Source organism: Pocillopora verrucosa, chromosome 9 (genome assembly GCF_036669915.1).
Source record: "Pocillopora verrucosa isolate sample1 chromosome 9, ASM3666991v2, whole genome shotgun sequence".
Classification (NCBI taxonomy): Eukaryota; Metazoa; Cnidaria; class Anthozoa; order Scleractinia; family Pocilloporidae; genus Pocillopora; species Pocillopora verrucosa.
In genome coordinates, this window is record NC_089320.1 from 10,645,415 (window position 1) to 10,669,278 (window position 23,864).

General features: G+C 38.1%; 2 protein-coding genes across 3 annotated transcripts; both read left to right on the plus strand.

The window, feature by feature from the left end:
* Positions 1 to 202: 202 nt before the first annotated feature.
* Positions 203 to 7,122, plus strand: LOC131793852 (hyaluronidase-1). 2 transcript variants are annotated; one of them, XM_059111349.2, is made up of 7 exons: positions 203 to 420; positions 511 to 1,011; positions 1,323 to 1,688; positions 2,568 to 2,804; positions 4,456 to 4,795; positions 4,934 to 5,255; positions 6,026 to 7,122. In XM_059111349.2, the coding sequence occupies exons 2-7, from the start codon at positions 655 to 657 to the stop codon at positions 6,300 to 6,302; spliced, it is 1,899 nt and encodes a 632-aa protein (XP_058967332.2). In that variant the 5' UTR covers positions 203 to 420; positions 511 to 654; the 3' UTR covers positions 6,303 to 7,122. The 2 variants fall into 2 exon arrangements, with proteins under 2 accessions (XP_058967332.2, XP_058967331.2); XM_059111348.2 differs by having other exon boundaries at positions 203 to 1,011.
* Positions 7,123 to 9,838: 2,716 nt separating this feature from the next.
* On the plus strand, positions 9,839 to 23,531 carry LOC131793831 (D-glucuronyl C5-epimerase B). The gene is given in 13 exon segments (XM_059111320.2): positions 9,839 to 9,904; positions 9,906 to 9,992; positions 9,994 to 10,065; positions 10,067 to 10,153; positions 10,155 to 10,169; positions 10,171 to 10,269; positions 10,271 to 10,333; positions 10,335 to 10,358; positions 10,360 to 10,407; positions 10,409 to 10,450; positions 10,452 to 10,620; positions 10,623 to 10,676; positions 21,205 to 23,531. Coding segments are annotated over 13 exon segments (1,851 nt in total). The 3' UTR covers positions 22,230 to 23,531.
* Positions 23,532 to 23,864: the final 333 nt, after the last annotated feature.

A 23,864-nucleotide genomic window follows, 5' to 3' on the forward strand; every position in this document is an offset into this window, starting at 1 on the left:
GCGTACCCTGCCTCAATCAAAACGTAATTACCCTGAGGTAGCGATAAGAATAATTAAGGTCAGTTAAATAGACGAGCAAACATATCGGTAGCTGTCATTTATTCAAGGACAAAATGAACTTCTCGTGCTTGGTCAGCGGTGTCAAAACGCAAAGGTATATATTTTAGGTGTTCTTAAGTAAAGCAGTCATGGTGGAGTAATGGCGGATGGGCTGATGTTTGATTTCTGAGAAAAATTTTTAAGTTCCATGTGTTTGGATTTATTGTTGCATAGTTGCTTTGGTCTTTGCTATCTTGGCTTTGAAATAACGTTTTTTCATGCTGTGATGAACACATCTTGAAAAATACGATCGTTGCCGTGATTTTACATGAAAAAAAATATTTGTGATCCCAGCTCAGGCCATCCGTTCCACAACTTCAGGTATTTAAAATTCATTCCTCTTTGTATTTTTCAGCTTCAACTCCAGAAAAAAAAATATGACGACATCGCATTGAGTGTTTTCTTCTTTAGGCCCAAGCACCACCTCATGGATTCCTTAAGAGCTACAATTAAATCTGTTTGTTGTATTTGGAATTCTTACATCATGGGCTATAAACGAATTCAGTCATGCGAACTTACGCTCCTGAGAACAGCTCAGAGACAACATGAAAAGCTATGTCTCTTGCTCTGGGTCTTTTTGTGGCCCGATTATTTCGTTCACTGCATCCTCTTCTACTTGTGATTGGTATATCTCTTTTGGGTAATGCGTTAGATGTAAAGAACTCCTACTGTAAGTGCGAGGAGTTTCCAATCGAGGATCGGCCGTTTGTAGCGATATGGAACGCCCCGACGGGTGGATGTTCTGTCAATTTTAGCATCAACATCAACTTGAGAGACTTTGACATCCTGGAAAATCCGAAACAAACTTGGAATGGAAAATATGTGACAGTATTTTATAATGCACAACTGGGATTATATCCTTATTTTACAAACGAGCAGGGAACAAACAGCTATAACGGAGGAATGCCCCAGGTAAACAAACGAATATGTCACCCTGATTAGTTTGTGGTTCAGGTCATTTATAATTTTAAGCTTGGCTTATTTAGCAGCAAAATTTTCTGTTTAATGTGAGATCTCTTGAAAAATAATTGATTTGGCACTTATAGTATTAATCATATTTCAACTTTTAATTGTTTCTTACAGCTTAAGTAATGTTATAACCTCCAGTCACTTTTAAATCAATATATCATATTTGTTTACTTTACCATTCAGTAACTATCAAATTCCCAGCTTGAACTAAAACGAATATTGTGTAATGTTTAATGTAATTTTTTTTTTCTCAGCTGATAGATTTAGCTGCACATCTAAGAAAAATGAAAAGAGACATCATTAAAAAAATTCCAGATCCAGATTATAGTGGCCTTGTCATAATAGACTGGGAAGGATGGCGCCCGACATGGGAGAGAAACTTTGATTCTAAGCGAATTTATCAAAGTAGATCAGTGGAGCTTGTCCAAGACAAACATCCGGAGTGGTCCATGGAAGAAGTCATTGAGGAAGCAAAAAAAGAATTTGAAAGAACTGCTCGGGTATTTATGGAGAGTTCTATCAAGTTAGCAAGACAAGTCAGACCTAAGGGATTATGGGGCTTCTATGGGTTCCCTGACTGTTTTGGATCAAATGAAACAAATTACCGCTGCTCTGATGATGTGAGTAAGATCCATCATTAAATAAATTCCTTGTTGCACATGGCGTTTTCTGGGAAGAAATAGTTTATAGTTTACGCATCATAAAGGCTTGAGAAAAAAGCATAGAGTAATGAAACCAAGTTTAAGATAGCAGATATCTACAATGTATTTGGGTGTTAGTAGTTTCATTTACAAAGTGTATTCAAGATGTTTATTTTCAATGTGCCACAAATATCTCAGTAGTACAAGTTAGATTTAGGTAAATAGTCTTCAACGTATCACTAAGATTGCAAGCAATTGCCTATTATTATTATTTTTGGAACAAGAATATTCAGGTACTTTTGGTGGTTAACCCTTTAATTTCATGCATGACCAAGATAGAATTTCTCCTTACAATATATCTATACAATACGAAGCAGGCAAGTGATGAGAATAAAGAAAAATATCAACTAAGTGGTTTATTAAAAATAATAATTCAAATGATGTTTTTGATTTGTTAATGTGTGACAAACTGTGACAATTAATCTTCCAAATCAGCGCCCTTCATCCCCACAGAATCAACAAGGGCTTTTCATTCAACTAATGTATTCCTGTTTTCTCATCACCATATTCCCACCAATAGTGTAGCTCCACTTTCTGCATATAAACTCACCCACAATCCCTCTAATCACTCTGACAAAGGGCTAATGCTCAAAATGTCAGCTGTTTTACCCTTTACAGTGGCCAATTTACATTTCCAACTCAGTGGTTAGCACTAAATTACCTGCTATACTCTCCCACCGATGCAGCACCACAGTTTCTTTAGAAACTTACCCCCTTTATTAATGTGAAAATTAGTTGTCTGTTAAATTTTTTAGAGATTGTTTTTCATAAATTATTTCATCATTATTTCATTTTCAGCACCAGGAGATGAACAACAAACTCAAGTGGTTGTTTTCAAGCAGTATGGCACTGTACCCATCTGTTTACATTTACGATCAACAGTCTTGGAATAAAGCTTTTACTTATGGGAGACTAGAGGAAGCTATTAGACTGGCAACTTGGGTGTCAAAGGAAAATAAGAGAACAGTTCCTGTGTTTCCTTATTTCCGTCACCTATATGAAGGAAAACCATTTGAGTTTGACTACCTTACTCTGGTAAGAAATTGTTCACTTTGCATCTATATCTCTTGCTAACCCAGCTTGAGGTATGTACCATAAGATACAGACAAAGCTTTTCCATCAGGATTTATGACCCAGGTGTGAAGGCGTGGTTAATAAATCCTAACAGGGAAAAACCAGGTACTGTAACTTACAGCAGACCCAGGTGTGAAGGCAAGGGTAATAAATCCTAACAGAGAAAAATGGGGCACTGTAACTTACAGCAGACCCAGGTGTGAAGGCGAGGGTAATCAATCCTAACGGGAACAATTGAGGTACTGTAACTTACAGCAGACCCAGGTGTGAAGGCAAGGGTAATCAATCCTAATGGGAACAAATGAGGTACTGTAACTTACAGCAGACCCAGGTGTGAAGGCAAGGGTAATCAATCCTAACGGGAACAAATTAAGTACTGTAACTTACAGCAGACCCAGGTGTGAAGGTGAGGGTAATAAATCCTGGTAAGAAAAAACTGTAACTTACAGTAAGAACTGAGAAAACAAGGTTAATAAGATATCTGTCATTTCTAAATAGAGAGGAAAGATTTCAATTTAAACAAACTTTTGACCTTGGTGGACTGTGCAGTGAGTTATGGCCCACTAAATTGACCAATCCTAGTGCACATAGCAACTGAGAGATATACTTATTCATTTTACAGGCCTTAACTCTTTCACTCCCAGGTATGACTAGATATGACTTTCTCCTTATAATATTGATACATTTTCAAGCAGAAAGGTGATTAGGAGCTAGTGAAAAGTTTTATCAATTGCAAGAAATTGTTTGATTGAACACCAACTTCTCAGAGCTTAGATTATAAGAAGCTGTAACAGACATTGTTATGAATAGATGTTTAGATCTTGGGAATGAAAGGGCCACTGTGGGAAATTAGGTGGCCTGATGGTTAGTACTGCCAGAATTGGGGTTAAGAAATCCAGTTTTAAGATGTGGCCAGGTCTCTGTGTTATGTTTGTCACATTCTTGACTGCGATTGGAGAGCAATCAAGGAGACACCATTTAAAACAAAATGCCATGCTAGTACAGTTACTTCAGATTTATTGAGATCACATTTAATAAAATGGAAAGCACTACTCATACTCATAGTTGCTTAATGCTACAAAAAATGGGTTAAGTGCTGCCTGGATGCGCCACTTTTTCTATTTGTCTACCTTTTTCTACCACAGGCCACCAGGCCAAACCCTAGTTCTGCTATTTATAGCTAAGCTCGCAGAGCGTAGCCCCATAATTATACAAAATAGTAGTAACCCATCAAGCCGAAAAAATTTGGATGTACGACCGTACGACCGAACGTACAAGGTGCTACTTTTAGCGTGCGCGGCCAACTGTACCACGGGTACCATCTTATAATCAGTCCTCTACACGGACACGGAGAAGTTGCGAATGAAAATCCATTAATATTATCACGCACTTTATCCATAGTAGGGGCTTTAGTTTTGTTGAAGAGACGTGCGAGAAAAAAAAATGCGAGCTCCGCTTTTAGGCTTGCCTAAATCTATATATTACCCATGCAATCATAATAAACTGCTGTTAGTCCCCTCTTAACCCCAGGAACCCCACTTAATTAAACCACTGCCTTATCCTTGCATTGCCATGTCATGTGACCTCCATGGCTTCTGTGTGATGTTTGCAGGTTGATCTACACAATACAATTGGCCAAGCAGCTGATATGGGTGCAGCGGGTGTAGTCATGTGGGGGAACAGGCGTGATGAGAACACCTCTCCTGAAGTTTGCACTCAGCTCAATGACTACATTAAAACAAAACTTGGTCCTTACTTTGAATCTGTAAGGCATCGAACAGAGGTCTGCAGCCAGAAAAAGTGTAAAGGTCGTGGACGGTGTGTCGATAGTCGGCTCATTTCAGCAAGATGGGTGGCTGAGGAGCCACGTTTGTATGCACCAACTTGTAAAGGATCGCCAAAGCTATTTTCTCCATTCATACGGCAGCACTCCTCTCACCACAACCATCGAGGTATAAAATTGTTTGGCGTTATCTATTTCAAATGTTTAGACTAGCAAAATCATGTTGTAGAATTAATAACCCAAATTTACTTGTCTTTAGGCTGGAATATGACTGGACTGTACTTAAAGTTTTTTCAATGTATTTAAGGTGACCAGGCAAAAACCAATCTTCACATCCCGAACAAAAGTTACAGCAAAGGTCACAATTCGCCAGTGGCTGTCAAAACACACCATAAACATGGATTGAGCTCCGAACAACGAAATTATTTAATGAAAGAGCTCACACTGCTCAATGCTACAGGAAGCAGGAAGGTGTTCCTCAAATCTCGTCATCGTAACTCTACCAAGGACTTCGTGGTTTTCATGTCCACATCTGACTCGGCTGTTGAGGTGAACAAAGCTCCTCAGGATGCTGATAGAGGAGTAGTGGCGACGAGTGGACTGCACTACCATGACCAGTTAAATGACAGGTTAGATTGAGGAACGTAGAGTATGTTTGAGAAACCTTATAATTTCTCGGACATTAGAGCCCTTTTTGATGGATTGTCGTCAAACCGGAACTAAAGGAATCATAGCAGCCAATCAGAGGAAAGGAATAAATCACAAAGAGCCAATAAAATATTCCCAAGAGTAACCTTACCTTTTATAAACTGATTTTAAATTTGCTGAAAATGCTAGTGCAAATGCCTTCATTTTGTAATTATCCAGGTAACCTGGCAGCTCAACTGTGATTTTTGTAAACTACATTGATTTTGGAGAAGACCATTCTTGCGATGCAAACCCAGAAAATCGCTAACCATTTCAGGTTTCCACACCCTTAGTTCTCTCCTTGGGTGGGTAGGGAATGGTGTGACTTGCAAAAGTTTTCATTTTAGGGAAGTAAGGACAACATTAAGTTAAGTTGTTATGTGCGTTGCAGCTTATGATTCGCGTACAGGAGACATGTTGCAGCAACAGATTTCCCTTTTTTGCCTCTGATGACACGAAACACTTTATTTGAATTCACGAAAGATGTTTTTAGGACAAGATGATCGTAGTTTACCATGCTGTAGAACAGTATGGAGAATTTGCATACCGATGCATGTTAGGGTGCAAAGGGTTAAAAACGTGGTATTGTTGTTTCCGTAACATGCTTCCTTTGCGGCACTCTCAAAGGGGCTTATCCGTACAACATGTACCCAATGTGCGCTGTACCATTAGGTACAGATTGTAACGTTTGATTTTTGATTTGTTACTTCAGTCCAAGTTTTACTGAAACAGCATCCAGTAGAGCCATGGCACCAAGCAAACTGATGCTTTGTAATGAATCGTCACCAGAATATACGAACTGTGAAATCATGAAAGAAAGTCCATCAGCGTACAACAGTGGATTCCATTTCCCTCACACTTATGTGGTTTTTATCTGCGCGTCTCTCGGCTCCGCCCTGCTGGTATCCACCACTTTCATTATGAGTTACTATTACTGCAATATTCGCAAGAAGGTAGAAGATGATGAAGATATTCCGCGCGGAGACTGATAACCAGTGACAAAAGTGCCGAAGTAACCCTGGTGAAACTTTGAAGACTGAGCTTCCGTTGAATATCTATCATCAGTGTTTGGCTGTTCGCCACCATTGTTGGAAGTTGAAACAAAGGTGGAACGCACGTGAACGAGTACCTTTAATAAACAACACAAAATATCCACTGTTTGCTTATCAACGGTAGAAATGCGGCACAGAATAATCTTTGTGACTAAAAGACGTAAATCTGACTTGTTAATTGTCCTTTGCCAACTGAAGGTTTCAAATTCCACTCAAATTCCGCTCTGATCGGATTAAAATAAAAATACAATTTATGACTGAGTTTTTTGCTTCAGCCAAAAGAGGGTGATTTTGTCAACGAAAGATTTTCGCGGCTTGTGTTAAAAGAAAAGAAGGTATTGATGGGTCGATTTCATCTGAACTAGATCAATTGCAACAATTTGTTTTATTCACAATCAAGGAATTTTCCATCATCGATCAGATATTTTCGATATTTAGGAGGAGCCTTTGTGGCGACTTCTCGTCACTCCTTTCTGTTTTGACATTTGTATTTTGTAAGTTGAACTCCTTTTAGATAACGGAAATGGCCATAAAAATATCAGCCCGGCAATCGGTTTTTGACATCACAGGTTTTCAATTTCTGTTTTGCTTACAATAGAAAAACACGACGTTTGTCTCGGAAAAAAAAAGATGCTTTTACAGGATTAGGAGTTGTGTGTAAACAGAACACCCACAAGTACCATGCTTGGGATCAAAAGAGGTCTTGTTGCAAAGTATAAAGAATGTATTTTTTGATTAATAAAAATGCTTAAACTTACTTATAAAAACGCGTGTTCTCTTGTGTCCTATCTTACAATCTGTACTTCTTTTTTCTGAATTTCTTGAGAATATTATTGACGGTCTTAAATTGATAAGCTTTGTCTGCCGTACGTCAGTTTCACAATCATAAATTTCAACAGGTACTTTAGTTGTTTTGTGACAGGATGTTGGCCATTCACGCTAAAGATGACACTGAACGGCTAAGCGTGTAGAGGAACTTTCCGACTTCGACAACATTCTAGCAAACGAAGGCAGATCATTGTGACTAACGTAATCTCGGCTGCTAGTCAACTGAAAGACAATTGTCGCAGTGGACGGACATGCAGTTTTCATTTCTAAAATTTACTCGGTATCTGCCATTAAAAGATTATTCTAAGGAGTCGGCCGCACGTTTTATCGGTTTATCGGTGTAATTACTCACCCTGGACACCGGGAAGACACGAAATACTAGGCAGGCAGGCAGGAGACTGACATTCAAGTTTTTAACACTTCTCCTGCCATCCCAAATAACTGAACAGACTCTCTATGTGTTTACCGGTTCAGTAAAAGATAACTTTTGGAGAAATGAGAGTGCTTTCGTGAATAGTCGCGGTTATTCAATTAATGTGTTTAATGTTGCCTTGTAATTGAGGAGGTAAGCAGGATGCATTTACATTTCAACAAATTAGGATACTTACCGTGATTATAAAGAGTAACCCACTTATTCAATTAAAGAATGCGTTGAAACTTCGCTTTTTTTTTTTTTTTTTTTTTTAAGAAACCTTTTGGTAAATAATCCTCTTTTTGATAGACCTCCTAGATCTACTCCTAGTCTGTATTACTTTGAGGTACCCAGTTTCATTAAGCTGTGTTTCCCAGCCAACGTACTTTATTGAAGCACAGTGTTACATCTTGTTAGCAAATGTTTAATCTTGAGTGATCTGAGGGACTTTCCAGCTTTGTAAGCATAAAGATACTACTATTTTTAGCGAAAGCTCAGCATGTTCTTTTAAAGGATTCGGCGATTGCATGCCTCGCTGTTAATCACTGTCTGTTGCGGGTTTGGATGTTTAGTCTCCTTTATGCCTCCCTGGGTTGTTTAGAAAAATCAGTATAGAGCTCCATCTGAGGTCAGGAAAAATTCCAAGTGGCCACATGCCTACCTATGATGAAGATCGAATAGCGTTGCAAATTTTGTTGACACCTTGTTAGCAGAAATGGAAAAGAGTTGTTTTCACGAATATAAACCCATTGTAAAAGCCCTTGTTATAATAATTTGCACTGCGTGGAAATCCTAATCCCAGCCATACGTCAAGCGTTTACTTGGAGCGGTAGTGCCAAAGTTAAAATCATTTCCAATCCAATCTGTTCATGATTTCTGATCGGAAGTCAATGGCCATACGATATCAAGGAATAATTGTCTCTTTTCAAGAATGAAGAAAATATTTAAAAAAAAAACTTGTATGTTTGCAAGACCCTGATCGCACAAATTCTGTCTAATTATAGATTGAATAAGCTGATTGACCATCACGTACATGGTTAACCTCAAATCAAAATCTGATCTAAAAGAGGAAAGAACAAAGGTTTTCTCAAGAAACCCCGAACAGTATAGTGACATTTTGTAGAGGTAATCTTATAAGCACAAGCTTGGCACAGGACGGTCCATAGGCCGTGAGAACTGTTTTAATACTCGTTTTGGTCCTGGCGGGTGTTTCCATTGTTTATCTTTTAGGCTTTCTTGTCATTTCAGTGATGTCGGAGGTTTTAAAAGTTTTCTAAAACAAATTCTGCCTGGAAATTAATTTCGCTTCAAGCATGAATGTAAAAACGTTGTGTGTTATCAAAAACTGCCCAGTTTCATAACACGAACCTCTATCAGTATTGAATGTAGCTTACATGCATTTTCTTTATCTCATAGCAACCAGAAAACATGACAGATGGGAAAAATCTCCGCATCATTCGTATCCCAAGACATATTTTGTAAAGATTTTGGTCTGCTTATGTTTTTTCCCCTTCCGATTGATATATTTTCTATTATTTTGGTAAATGATCGTATTACTGTCAAAAGCAGATGGAGTGAGATTCACTGGCGTAAGAGATAAGATCGTAGCGAAAATGAATGCTTTGCCATAATTATACTAATGGAAATTTAACCCATATCAGCTTAAGATGAAAACGGTGAATGTTAACACCTTGGGTGTATTACTTCCTAACAAATAACCTGGCGAGGAACTAAAGGTTTCCAACCGTATTCATTTGATAAACAAAAGTCAAAATTTGATTTAGAAATATGGGTCGATTTGCATTGTAAGGTCGAGGCCAGGTGTTTATCGAGAGGGCACTCAAATAGAAAGTCGGACACTCCTAGCACGTGTTGCCCATGTGCCGCCTTAATCCATCCAAAATAATGTAAATAAACAACATAAGCGGGTTAGATCAAGGATAGAACTCGAAAACATAGTATCATTTAGCCAGTTGAATTATAACAGTTTGCTTTTTTAGTGGATTTAGATTGGTATCAACTTAAAGTCTGAGGCTATGATGATATTGATTGGCCGGCGAAAGATGCGAGGAAGACTGGAACTAGACGACTAAAGAACCATGGCGGTTGCGGTCGAGGCAGAATTGATCAGAATATATAATACGAGCGTAACATGTGTACACTGTTGATAAACAAGATTTCAAGTGTATAAATGCGAGGAAAGGAGGAGATCTTCCGATATGAAGCCTTTTCGATGATGCGTTTAGGGGACCATTCTGTTGTGGCACAAAAGCTTCGTTATTTAAAGTTGTTTTTGGCGTTGCACTTTCACGTCCGTCACAACTTTGTACCTGTTTTGGAGTGGATGTGAAGTTCATTCACACTCATTCCCACAAATAAAATACGAAAGAGATAAGAGGTGTGCCGCTAACTGCTATCGATTGTTCCAAGTAGTAATTGCTGGAACAAGCAAGGGACGAAAGACAATCCCACAGAAAGGACAGAATTAAGCACACAGAAACTGCAGAGAATCCAGACGCGGGCCGTTTGTCCGAACGACCATCGAATCCGACGTAATCGTCAACGGGGGGAAAGAAATTAGAGGCACGATTGATAGAAAACGAAGCTTATGTGCCTTTTCTTTTGTGAAAGCCTATTTTGACCCTTTATGGTGACCTTCAGGAGTTTAGATGGAAAGACTGTATTAGATTGGCGTCATTCTTACTACGAAATACACCATCCGAAAAGCCGGAGTTGTGTACGAAACCAAAAGACCCTTTCCTCTGGTTTGAACATTATCATGTTGAAGGTCGTTCAAGAGTTAAAATGTATTAGTGGAGTCGAAGATGTTCCAGTTTCGTTACAGGTGGAGTCCAGAAGGACCTTTTTATCCTATCCAAATGGCGCAGTATGGTCTCTCTCACTACAACTTGCTGCATATTGAAGGTGATTCAGAAGGGAAAGAGAAAGTTTTCGAGGATGCCGAGACTGTTTCAGAAGTAAATTGGAGCTGGGCCTTCCCTAAAAGTGCGCAGATACCAACGTGTTCGATAAGGAACGAAATTCTCGAGTTTTACAATTTTCTACCACAGGTAAGATAATTCTCATATGTTACATCTGGTTATTTTTATGTGTATTATTGTTGTGAAAGCACGCATTTTTTTCTTTTAGTTCTTTGAGCGTGACAGCCTGTAATATAACAAGATTTTGTACTTTATTATGTACCCACATGCTAATTAGCAGGTACTTGAGCGATCGTTTTATTCCTCTCGTTTTCGCAATTCGCTAATTTTAGCGCAGAGTAAAATGTTTGTTTTGATAAAGTGAGCGTAACAAAATATCCGGTACGTTTTCTCTCGTCATGCGCCGACGAGGATGAGTGAATATAACTTTTCAACCACGAAAACTCGTGTTAGCGCACTGCAATCGGATTTCTATTTGCAAGATTTTTGAAGATGAGATTTTCACACCTACATTAGTGAAAATAATCTCTGAAAGAACCTATGCTTTTAAGTTAAGGCGCGTAATCGGTGCATTGTGATTAAAAAGTGTTCTTCACTAATAGATGCATCTTTCGTCCTGTATAAACAAATTTCCAAAATTCTTGCTTGAGATAAGCAATCCTCATTTAAACTTCAATCTGGCCCATGATTTCCCTATGTGATAAGTCGCGTATAATCGACATTCAAAGAAGCGAACTAGAAGCTGGAGAATATTGCTTTTCCATCAGAAACTGATGTGTTTTTAATTATTTTATGAAAATGATCATTCATTGGCTGAGCAAGATTCATTATGGAACCCAAAAGCGTGCTTAGGAAATGTTGGAGTTACCGCAAAACGCGATAAACGACTTATTCTTTCTACAAAACCGATTTAAACTGTCTAGGAGGTTGTCTACAAAATTAATTTTCCTGACCTCTTTTGAATACAATACGTAGATTAAGCCCTTTAATTCTTGGGTTTTAGTGATAAGATGCTCAAGTTTTCTCCCACTTTAGTTCCTAACCTCTATATTTCAAACAACAGAAACAAGTGAAATTATTAAATGCAACAACACCCATTATCTTTCTTCCCAGAGTCTAGAGTCCACCTGATAACCTTCCCAAACCTTTCCTGTTGCACTTAATTACTTTTTTTCAGATGGTATGTTATTTACAATTTTCTGTTTCCCCACAATCAATCATAGTTTTACCTCCTCTGTGTAAGAATTACTGGTTCTGTTCAACTCAACTGATTGACATGATTTTAAACCAAACATTTTTAATCCCATGGCTAGTATTTCTTTTGTGCATGTGCAAGGGAGGTTGTATATGCAAACTATGTAAACAGTGTAGTCCAAAATCTAAACAATAGAGACACACTTTATACATTTCACTCAGGGGGTGATTTGTTTGTGAAATTAACTCTGTGGTTTGTCTGATCACCAACATGATGACCTAGCAGGACGAAATACTCTACCAAATGTAACTTTTGGAGGTTATTTCTTTTCATGTAAGCAAAGGGTGAACATTTAGCGTTTTTGATTTTTTAAAATTCAACCAGTTGCAACATGATTGGAGAAGAAATGTACTTGCCAATAACCATAATGAAAGACACATTTTTTCTGGCCACTGGCTAATGTTGATTGCTCTCGTTTTTTTCGCAATTCGATAATTTTAGCGCAGAGTAAAATGTTTGTTTTGATAAAGTGAGCGTAACAAAATATCCGGTACGTTTTCTCTCGTCATGCGCCGACGAGGATGAGTGAATATAACTTTTCAACCACGAAACTCGTGTAGCGCACTGCAATCGGATTTCTATTTGTAAGATTTTTGAAGATGAGATTTTCACACCTACATTAGTGAAAATAATCTCTGAAAGAACCTATTCGTTTAAGTTAAGGCGCCTAATCGGTGCATGAAATCAAGTAATGAGCATTTTTTTTATGAACAAAATTAGGGCAGTAGAGAGTCAGAATTTGTTTCATGAGTTGCACATTTATAATTAATGACCTTTTAAAATCAGTTTGCTGTTTTATCAATCAGAAATGTCTGTATTTGATCCAACAATATAACATGCCAAAATGAATCTTTAGAACTATAGACTGGTAGTATAGTTTAATGGTCTATTGGTTACTGAAATGATGTTAAATGATGCATAATTATATTTAAAGATATTCATGCTAATTATGTCTATGTTATGATAATTGTGGGGGACAATGCTTTCACTCTCTGGTAAAATTAACCCCAGATCAAATAGGAGAATCTGTTTTTAGGGTGTAACTAAATAGATGGCTAGAATACCTTGCAACTTCCACTTCCATTTTCCTATGATAAGGAAAATCAATTTTCTTCCTTATCTTAAGCATGAAAAGTAAATGACATTTTCAAGCCTGTAAAGCAATCCTTTTGATTGCTGAATTTTCAAGAATTCAAAGCAATTTTAGGCAGTAATTAGAGGTGCTACTGGCAGTAATTTTACTGGTCCTGGTTCTTTGCACTGTTTCGTCTTTAATTTGGGTAGTAAGGAAGGGGGGTTTTGTAATTCCCACTACACATTATATTGAGCAAATTTAAAATCACCACTCCCTTCCCATTTTAGTTATACTACACAGTTTAGTGTGGGATGCTTTGATACAAAGGCAGGTAAATTGTGGGGGGGGGAAATTTGTTTTAACTGTTGACTGAGTTTTATCATTATTGACAGAAACCCAAATTTTGATTTATTATGGTGTCTTTTTGCACATATAAATGAACATCCACTTGAGAGAAAATAAAAAATTGAGCAGCATAATAGCTTGAGGTGAAGAAGATGGGGCATAGGGTAAAATATGAACTGGACCATTTTTTGGACCATTTTATTAAGGGGAAGCACACCATTAGTACTCAGGGAGGGGCAGGATGCAGTCTATCAGTACTGAGGCAGGGGTGGGAGGCACAGTGTTATACTTAGAAAGGGGTGAGAGACACACTATTACTATGTATAGAGGGGTGGGAGGTGGTTTAATAATAAATGCTACTGGTTAATGGAGCTTTTACTCTATCATGCAAATTTTTTTAATTGGTTTTTCCACTGATTTTTTTATACCAAAATTTTTGCACTGGGCTGCAGCATTTCTTCCTTTTTTTCGTCATGCAAATGCAAAACTGCCACCTAAACACTGGACTTTAATTGTTATTCAAAGTATCACATCTACGATCCTTTACTGTTGAGTTTTGCGTGTGGCTTTTGAGTATACTTGTGCACTATCAGTTGCTTCACATTTCCCTTTGTGTGTACAGTTTTTAATTACTGAATTTTTCTATCTTACTTTTGTCATTGACCCTATCAGACGAGTTCATGGAATTTCCGGTCCTTAGTCCTTAACTTAGCAGCATAGAATTCATATGCACTATCGTAATTGAACATTATACCTTTAATATATAAACTCATTGTTGGTACAGTCGTACAAAGCAATCTTCTCTCTTTTCAGATACACACGTTTCCCCTTTTGATATGGTGAACACACGCTTGAGTGTCATATCATGCATTCCACTTCATACTAAGGGAAGGGAAGCCCAATGAAACGATTGGCAGCTTGTATAAGTCTTGACCAGACAGATAGAATGGTCTGTGATTCAATCAATTTCAATGTTGTATCGACATAATGTTCCATGATTTTTGACTTTCCAATTAACTCTGATATTAGTAGCACTACTTTTGAATGGTAGCTTCTTGCAAAACTGTCAGCTTGTCGAACATTGTGAGGAAATTTCTTCTTGCATTTGTGCATACAGTATGAGAAGAACTCAAATATAGAAATGTATGGCAGCTCCACTCTCTTGCAAGATGTGATTTTCAGGAAACAAAGACTCTCTCGATGCAGCCCATCAAAATCAAGTACAAAAAGAGCTAGGTCTTTAAAGTACACTAGGGAAATGACAATTCTTACTGTTTGTTAATAATGTGTAAATTATTGTTCAATTATTGTTCATCGATAGCACAGCAAATACAACAGAAGGTGATATAACAGGTGTAGACAGAAAAGTTATTGTTGCCCATTTCCTCACTGCCGACGCACTTTAACTTTATTTGTACAATTCAGTTTCTCCTCATTTTTACATAAGGTTTTGATTTGGCCTGCAGTTAGTACATACTTATCACTCTGACTGTTTCTGAAGTTGGAATGAGATTTCTTTTCCTCTTGAGTCATTGGAAAACATTGAAGTTGTTTTGTCATTGTCCCTGAGAGGGCTTTCTGTAATTTGCAAAAGGAAACAAAATGAAATAATGTTATTTGTGAGATTAACTCAAATAGGTAATTTGCAAAAGGGAAATACTTCATTTGTGAATTAGAAATCTGTAATTTTCAAAAAAAGGTAACTTTGAAATTTGCACTTGTGGGGGTTTAATGAATCAATCCATCAGCTATGTGAAAGGAAAATAGCATCCTTAAGCCATAAAAGGCAAACCTAATATTTAAAAATTATCTAGTGCTGAAGCTATGCTGTTTTAATCATCAATGTACAAAGTGGAATGCATGACATGACCCTTAACTTAAGCCGAAAACTGTGTATCTGAAAAGAGAGAAGATTGCTCTGTACAATTATATCAACAATGTTTTTTTTCAGTAAAGATGCAAACATTAAAATTGTGATAGCACACATGGATTCTATGCTGCTAAATAAGGGTTAAGCACCGGAAATTCCATGATCTCTGTCATCTGGTAAAATCAATGACAAGAGGAAGATAGATAAATTCAGTAATGATATACTGTCCACCCAAATGGAAATGTGAAGCATTTAGCACTGGAACAGGTCAACTTAAAAGGTACACACATGACTCAATAGTGGAGGTTAAAAATTGAGAATTGGCCATACTTTTAATTACAATCTGAGTCCAGTGTTTAGGTGGCAGATTTGCATGACAAAAGAACAGCCCAGCATAACAGCCCAGCTAAAAAATTTTGACAGTCAGTCAGTCAGTTGAAAAACCACTCAAAAAAATATGTATGATCCAGTAAAAACTCCATCAATCAATAGCATTTACTCCTATAACCACCTCCCACCCCTCCTCTTTTCATTCATCTTCCACCCCTCCCTGAGTAACAACAGTCTGTCTCTCACCTCTCCCTAAGTACTGATAGACTGCATCCCACCCCTCTCTGAGTACTAATGGTGGAGGCCCCTTTGATAAAATGGTCGAAAAGAAGGTCCAAAAAATGGTCCAAAAAGTGGTCCAAAAAATGTCCAAAAAAAGTCCAAGGGTCCAATGGTCCAGTCCATATTTTACCCCGTGCCATCAGTATGACATAAAAGAGAGAAGGATTCTACCAAAGGTGTACTAATTTTTTCTCAGTTGTATTTTATTATTTTCTCCACTTTGTATGTTTTCCCACATTTTGCTCGAAGTGTTGTGACAAACATTGGAAAACCTTCCATCTGAAAAAATTAGCCTGCAGTGCAGGCATCCTGTTAGGGCAATGTTGGAAGCTCACAATCGTTTACTCAACCTGTCATGTTTGATTTGGAAATAGAGGCAGCAGTGGGAGGAGGGGGCAGGGAAAGGTGAATAATTTTCACTACCCCACCCCACTCCTCTCCTTATTTTTGACCATTGTTCACCCCTTTGGCACAAATTTCTATCTTTTCCTAGCCTTGCGCTGCCATTAAAATTGAAGATGGCAGCCATAGTTTTCTCTAAGAAAATACTGAGCACTCACCTGCCAAATTTACACCTGCTTTGTAGGCTATCAGAAAATCAGAACTTATACTCCCCAAAGGAGTTACAGAACATTTTCATGTATTAAATTTTCAATACAAAGTTGTGGTTAGGGTCCTAAGGATGATGTAACTGTTAATATTTTGTCACTTATCATCTTAAAACAAAGTCCTTTTCATTGTTTGGAGCATAATTTTTCCCAATTTTAGTTTTTTCTTTTTTTACCAAACTTCAAAACAAACCCTAACCCTAAGAATTGTGATCCAAAAACAGGTTAACACTTTTTGTGCTTATCCTAACATCAAAATTTTCCCCCCAAAACATTCACTCAAATATGTCCCAGAATGCAGGAAATCATGTCCTAGAAAGACTAAAATTTCAAATTTTTCTTGGAGAGCACACCCACAGAAACCCATATGACAGCCATTTACTCAGTTCAGATACTTCACCCATATATTTCTAATGACAACCCTGACTTTCTGATCATCAACCAAGCATCCAGTAATCAGAAGGCCATTACTACTACTGCTTCAAGTTTTTTTTCAGTCTCTGCTACATGTAGTGACTTAGAAGAAGGTTGCTCTTCTTCCCATGGAGTCCTTTATGTATTTCTCTTTCTTGAAAAGTTGTAGGAGTCTCCTAAGAGAAAATCCAAATCACAGAGTTGCAAGATAATGCAAATACTTTTAATATCAAATTTTCAAAAGTACAGTTTGGTATTAAATTTTTATCCAGAGCAAAAATCTTGCGTAGGATATATCACTTAAGATATATCACTTCTAACATCAAAACCTGTTTTAGGCAGGCACTCACAGAAACCTTGCTAATATCCTCTTAACTCTTAAACTCTCAGGAATTAACAAGAAATAATTTCTGCAGCCAAGTGATGAGAAAAGCAAAAAAATTGTTAACTAGGGGATTATCATTTGATGCAAGACTAAATTCTTGGAACAAATTTCATAAGAAATTTATGGACGGAAGTAAGGAGAATTTTGATTGAGATATTGGAAGTGAAAGGGATAATTTAGGCTGTGAGTTCAATTCATGTTCTCTCGAATTAAGGTATGTTACACCGTCGATCGTCCACGTCATTTTTAAAAATCCAATATTTGGAGCTTATTCCATCTTAGACAAGCTCTGTTATGGCAGATTTTTTATTTTTAAAGAATTGCAAGTATGGTCGAAAGTAAGTATGTGTGGTTTCTTTTGTTAACCCTTTAGCTCCTAAAAGTGACTAGCATCTAATTTCTCCTTACTATATCACCCCTGAATCAAACATGAAAGTTATGAGAATAGAGAAGATGATCACCAACTTAGCAGCTCTTGACTGTTAAACAATTCTCCTTGTCAGCCTCTTTGAAAATGTATAGAGAGTGGTATGGAGAATATGCATATTGATGTTAGGTGGTAAATGGTTGAAGAACATACCTGATGGACACATTTTATCTGCTAAAAATGTTTAATACCCTGTACTTTTACACGCTTATAAAACTGCTCAGGGTCCTATCATGTGTAAAATATTAGCTAAAAGAACTCCAGATTTTCTGTTTCGCAAAAAGACCTAATCGTAATCTCTTTTAGGGTCCGTATAATACATGGTTCTTGTGAAAATTCTCTGAAAATATGGTGGTGAAATATGCTGTAGTCGATGAAAAGAGAGTTGAAGTTTGTTGTAACGGGGTTTTATGCATTTAGTAGTTGCCACTTAGATTTCTGTTGCTTTAGAATGAAGAATTCGCGTTTTATTATCTTTATCATTATTATTTTAACTGTCGGTGCATTGCGCAGACTGTGTTAACAGCTTTGTCTTTTGTCATTATCATAATCGGCTCTATCACTCCCCAAGACGCCAGATCAATTATCGACTTCATCAATGCAGCTTTAACACTTTATCTTGTTATCACAGCTGTCGGGAGATCTTTGGATCAGTAGTGCAGCATAATATTCCGCTAAACGGGTCTTGTTTCGGTTCACGCATCCTGTTTTCAGCATAACGAATTATCTCCTGTAGTTCTCCCACTCTCATCAGTTGTGTATAAGTAGGGTTATTCATTAGTAAAGTTCACTTGCATTCAGTTGAAATTTTTTTTTATCACCGAATGACAACCAGATGTTTTTGCATAAAAATGTTCCAATTTTGGAATTCACGCTTGACAAAGGTCAAGCGGGGGAAAGAGCAAAAGAAACGATCAGATTCTGGTACTAATTGGAACATGAAATGGAGATGGTTATTGTTTATCTTACAGATTTTTATCGGCCTAAGGAATCTCACACTTCTAGTTTTGGACAGAAAATCTCAGTACGTAGCGTAACCTTATAACAGTGATGTAGTTGGCATCCATTCAAACTTCGCTATGCGCCAAAGATTTTGTGTGGTTTTAGTCGGAATGATACGTTATATAACTTCATGCGTTTTCGTGTGAGCTTTGGAAGAAACAAAGAAATAATATGTCAGACAACCGCTATTGAACGTTTTATTCTAGGTTTTTCCACCTTATTTGGCCGTTGTTTGGCATTTAAGGGGCAAACGTTTCCATTTCCATGTTCATTGAAACACAAACAAGCTTACAGAAGGCAATAGTCTGATGTCGTGTTTAATGCCGCCCTTCTAAGTTGCAAATAGGAAACTAAAAAAGTTAACGCTCTTTTCAACTCACGTGTCGCTTTTGAGTCCATAGTGATCTTCTGTTGACAAACGGCCTGCGACCGTGGTTTTCGATCAGATTGCCGCATGTTGGATTAAATGGCAGAAGAAGTCTGGGGTGAAGAAATTGCACAAAGTAATTTCTGTACTTCTCTCCCCTCCCCTCCCCTCCCCTTCTCTCAAATTTCCACCCCAATGCCGGGAGTAGTTTTGTTCTCGCTTTCTCTCTCTCACGTTAAGGTTATAAAGTTGGTATTATCAGTGAAACACGGATCTGTCTGAATTTTTGTTAGACAAGATTTAAAACGATTATTACATGTGATAAGAGATTTGGTCATCTGTTATCATGTGAACCACCGTGGGGGTGAAAGTAGAGATTATCTATTTCATTTCTTTGATCCGACCTGTAGATTTCTTTGTTTTTATTGATTTCCATAGTTTTAACTTCTCGCTCACTTTTATTCGGGTGTTTCGGGTATGGGTGTTTCGGCATTGACTGGGTGTTGCCGTTGGCGCCAATTGGTAGACAATGTTAGCGGAAATTGTCTACCATGTCATTGTTACCTTTATGTATGACACTGGACACCATTTATGAAGCGCAAAATAACAGTCGCCTCTTTAGGCGGTTGGAAACACCAGCACTTCTGTTACATGAAACCTTTATTAGGCAAATCACTTTCAATGAATTTGAATTTCATTTTTATCCGATTGGAGTTTAAGATTACGATCTTAAAACGTTTTATGGTGACTGCCCACCTTCGGAGACCAAAAAAAATCATTTTTTTATTTTATTTGACTAAACTGAGTTCACATATTTGCCCTAAGTTTCCAAAAGGAAAAAAAGTTTAAATCTCCAAAGTACCAGCCTCGATACAAAAACATGAAAAATCGCCTCGAATTGTAAGTTTGAAAGCTGTCTGTCAATTCGTTGTCTTGCCTCACAGCACATTTTCCGGTTTTGTCATCTTTGCCGCGGTATTTTCCTTTGCCTCAAGCTTTTTTGCCCATTTTTTGTCTCGTCCCCCTCAACGCTGCACTGAGCGATGGAGATAAAAACAACGTGTCTGCAATGGGTTACTTTTCCCGGGAAATCATGATCCATCGTCATTGATGACAGGTAGTTCCATTGTGCCATTGGTTTGTGGTTTCAGGAGGCGAGATAATCTTCTGGCGTGGCGCGAGTTATTTTCGAACCTTTATGAGCTAAAATCTCTGGCATTTTATTTTGGCAGGAATACATCCACTTTGTGTTACAGGGTATTTAGATTTAACCAGTTATGGTCAAATTTGGTCAAATTTCGCCAAATTATTCCTGAAATAATGACAAATGAAAGCCTGTCGGGAAATTTTGATATTTTAAATATTTGTCCCGTGGCGTCCATTTACGCAACACGCCTCGCATATTTTTAGCTACTCCAACTTAAGATGTCGATATCTAGATAACCAATCCGAATATCGAGAAAGCCAGACATTTCATGTTGATTGAAGCCTTGTGAATAAGACTGTGTAGCCATTTTGGTTGTGCTACGACATCTGGTACCCGATAAATTCAATAGAAGACCCCTCGGTCGTTTCACACGCTTTACCGGTTCCTGACACCTCCTAAAAGGAAAACTCGCTTAAATTATATGTTGATCGCAAACTGCATTTATCAAGCTTTCTTCTGATGTATAGTTTGCTATGATTTTAGTGAAACTAGCGCGCGTACAAATTTTTTCCCGAAGGACACCCGCGAAGATTGAAAGTAACCTTAAATTGTAGTGATAAATTGCCATAAGTGTTATTCTATCCACCGGAACGGCCAGATTCCTAAAGCTGGTGATAACTCACTCTGTTTCATATAGGGGGTTAACAATTAACTCCAAACGGTAGTGTGCAGACATCTTATTAGATTGAGTGAGTTCAGCGGGTGTTCGATCAAGCCGCATTGTCTTCATTAGTTAACTATTGTAACGGGTTAACAGGCGTCACTTTTGCGCGTTTTTCTCAGGTAAGTGGCGGCAAGGGTCATACGAGAGCCCGGAAGGTGCGAACGTCTCACGCGCGCTTGAATGAGCGATGAAATTACGCCTCTTCCTGCTGGTTACCCTCAGAATTTTGAGTTAACTACAGTTTCCACATGATGTTAGTAAGGAAATCGGGATCTTGCGCTTAAAGCTTTTTCACTGGCCTGGTCACTTAGTGAATTCTTGGGCAACACACTTTACTGTCACAGAAACACTTTTCAGGGGAGGTTTTACTTCTTTCAAGTTAATCTCGTGTGGTAAATAATTAAATAGATTTTCTGATTATTTTAGGTTTGACGGGAGAAGGCATTTCCCTTAGCGTGGACAGTGCAACAAAGGATTTTGTTTTAAACTTCGACCTCCTCCTCCGAGGTGAAGTTCGTGTTTCCATTGTATTAGAACTAGACAACGCTGATTTATACACAGTGCATTACACATCCAACAACGCTTTTCTTTCGTCCAACGGCAAGGAGGTGTTTTATGGTGTGGGACACTGGAAAGGCTGGAGAAGAATTGCGCGGAATTTAGACACGGATTTAAGAAAAGGAATAAAGTTTCCTGATAAAAAGAATGCTAGAAAGGGTAAAATGACGTTGACAGAAGTACAAAGCATTTTACTTCACGGGAAGGGTTTAATTGATAATATCACATTAATGCGCTCAGCTCATGAGCATTCGTTTCTGGCCGCGGCAAACTGGTTCTTACGTTATCAAAATAACCTTGGTAGCTGGCCAATCACAGTAAAGCGTAAAGTGATTGACGGCGTCACTCTGTTGCCTGACTGGTATTCAGCCATGGGGCAGGGGCAAGGCATGTCTCTGTTGACCAGAGCTTATCTCTTCACGAAAAGCCCGGCCTACTTAAGAGCAGCTCTCCGAGCCACTAAACTGTTCAAAGTCAAGGCTGTAGACAAAGGAGTTTTAAACACGTTCATGAACCAGTATCACTGGTACGAGGAATACCCCACATCGCCATCAACGCTAGTCTTAAACGGTTTTATTTACTCGTTGCTCGGGCTCTACGACTTGAAGCTTACTGCGGGTCCTCAACAAGGTGCCGAGGCAGCAGAGTTGTTCGATCAGGGCATGCGCTCTTTAAAAGCAATGCTACCTCTATATGACAGTGGATCCGGGAGCTTTTACGACCTCCGTCACATGACCATGCGCGTCGCGCCCAATTTGGCGCGTTGGGATTATCATACGCTACATGTTAGTCTATTGTATGTCCTGGCGAATATCGACCCAGATCCCATCCTCAAGACAACGGCAATGCGTTGGGAAGGATATACTCAAGGAAAGAGAGCCAAACACAATTAAGTTTTTACATAGTAGAGCAATTTTCAATTGAGTGTCGAAAGTAATCCTGTATTGCTTTGGTTTTCACTAAACTTAGCTCTATGATTGGTCCAGAAAACGTGCGCCATCTTCTCAACCAATCAGGTGCAAAACTAAAAACGATCGCTCTTGGTCTTGGTCTTGGTCTTGGTCACGCTTTAAGCAGTTTGCTCGTTTTCGCTTTGAGTTCTCATTGGCTAACGATGATGTACATCTTTGTTCTGATTGGTCGCTGGGATTACTTTGGTTTTGGCTTTTCTGACACATAATGGAAAACTGCTCTATTTCCTTTTTTAATCATTGATTTCTGCTTTTGACAGACTTTGATTGAAATATAAAAAGGTGTTAGCGTTTATTTAAGATCATTAATTGTACGGCTCTTTACGGCCGATGTCATGAAATTTATTTATTACTTACACGATCATGTTAGCACGTTTTTTTTTTTCGGGGGGGGGGAGGGGGGCAGGGGGTTGGAAGGGGGAAATTTATATTCTCTCTCAAGTTAGGCGGGTCACAGACCTCCATACTTTAGCCACCTCTAGCTTGTGTTTGTGCGGTATTCTATTTTGGATATCACGCCTTTTACTTTGACATACTCTAATTAGCCTTAGTGGGGAGCTCTTACAATTTAAAGAGCTTTGAATCAAACGGTTTAAGATCAGTATAGAAGACAACCAGATTTTTTGACAAGACACTTGAATCGTAGTGACTGAATTTCTTCATAGAACTGTTTTGTATATAAGAATCTGTCGTCGCCTTCTCTGTTCAGACAAAGAGATATCCAATCCAGCTTCCAACTGTTTTCTTCAATCTCCAGAATGTACCATACTTCTCATTGATATCTCATACGGGCATTGTTAAAAATGGGGTGAATATTTTGCGAAAAAATTTGAATAAATATTTTCGGGCCTCACAAACGACTCTCTCTCTTTAGGATCGTGTCATGGTGAGGTCAGTAAATTTTAAGACTTATTAGGGAAGTAACTGTATGCTTGTTAATAACTGTGCTACTGTCAAATGGTTTTTTTTTTTTAGAGTTACCACGACAGTCAGTGTGACAAGCATATGAACTATTACATGAACTTAAAATGTACGCAATTCAGAACAAGATTGATTTTTGCAATCTGAATTTATCTTAATGTGACAGTGATGGGTTATAGGAAATAAACATTTATTAAGACACTAAATTGAATTAGTTATTTTAATTAACTGATTCCGACGGGAACCTTCTTCTGGTTTTCGCAATTGATACAAAAAGCTCGAATAAAAAAAGGGTTTTTTTTTAATAGTTTCTTGTTTTCTGTTGTACAAGTGTACATGGTTACTGAATTATGTCCTTTATAATTCTTCGGCAACAAGAAAAGGTAAAGTTATTTTCCAGTAACCCTGGAATGCGTAATGTAAATTGGCCACCATTAAGAGTTTATAAGGCTGACATTTCTAGCGTTAGCCCTTCGTCAGAGAAAATAGAGGAATTGTGGAGCTCTGCTATAGGTGGGAACATGTTATCACTAGTAGCGTGGATCAATCTTTTTGCACATATACCCCAAACAACCCACAATTCTTCTATTCGCTATGACTAAGGACTAACGCTCGAAAAGTCAGCTTCTGGAATTT

Coding starts and splice junctions, on each gene's coding strand:
- LOC131793852 (XM_059111348.2), top strand. CDS start 655: ATGTCTCTTGCTCTGGGTCTTTTTGTGGCCCGATTATTTCGTTCACTG. Junction 1,689..2,567: donor ATTACCGCTGCTCTGATGAT/GTGAGTAAGATC, acceptor TTTCATTTTCAG/CACCAGGAGATGAACAACAA. Junction 4,796..4,933: donor CTCTCACCACAACCATCGAG/GTATAAAATTGT, acceptor AATGTATTTAAG/GTGACCAGGCAAAAACCAAT.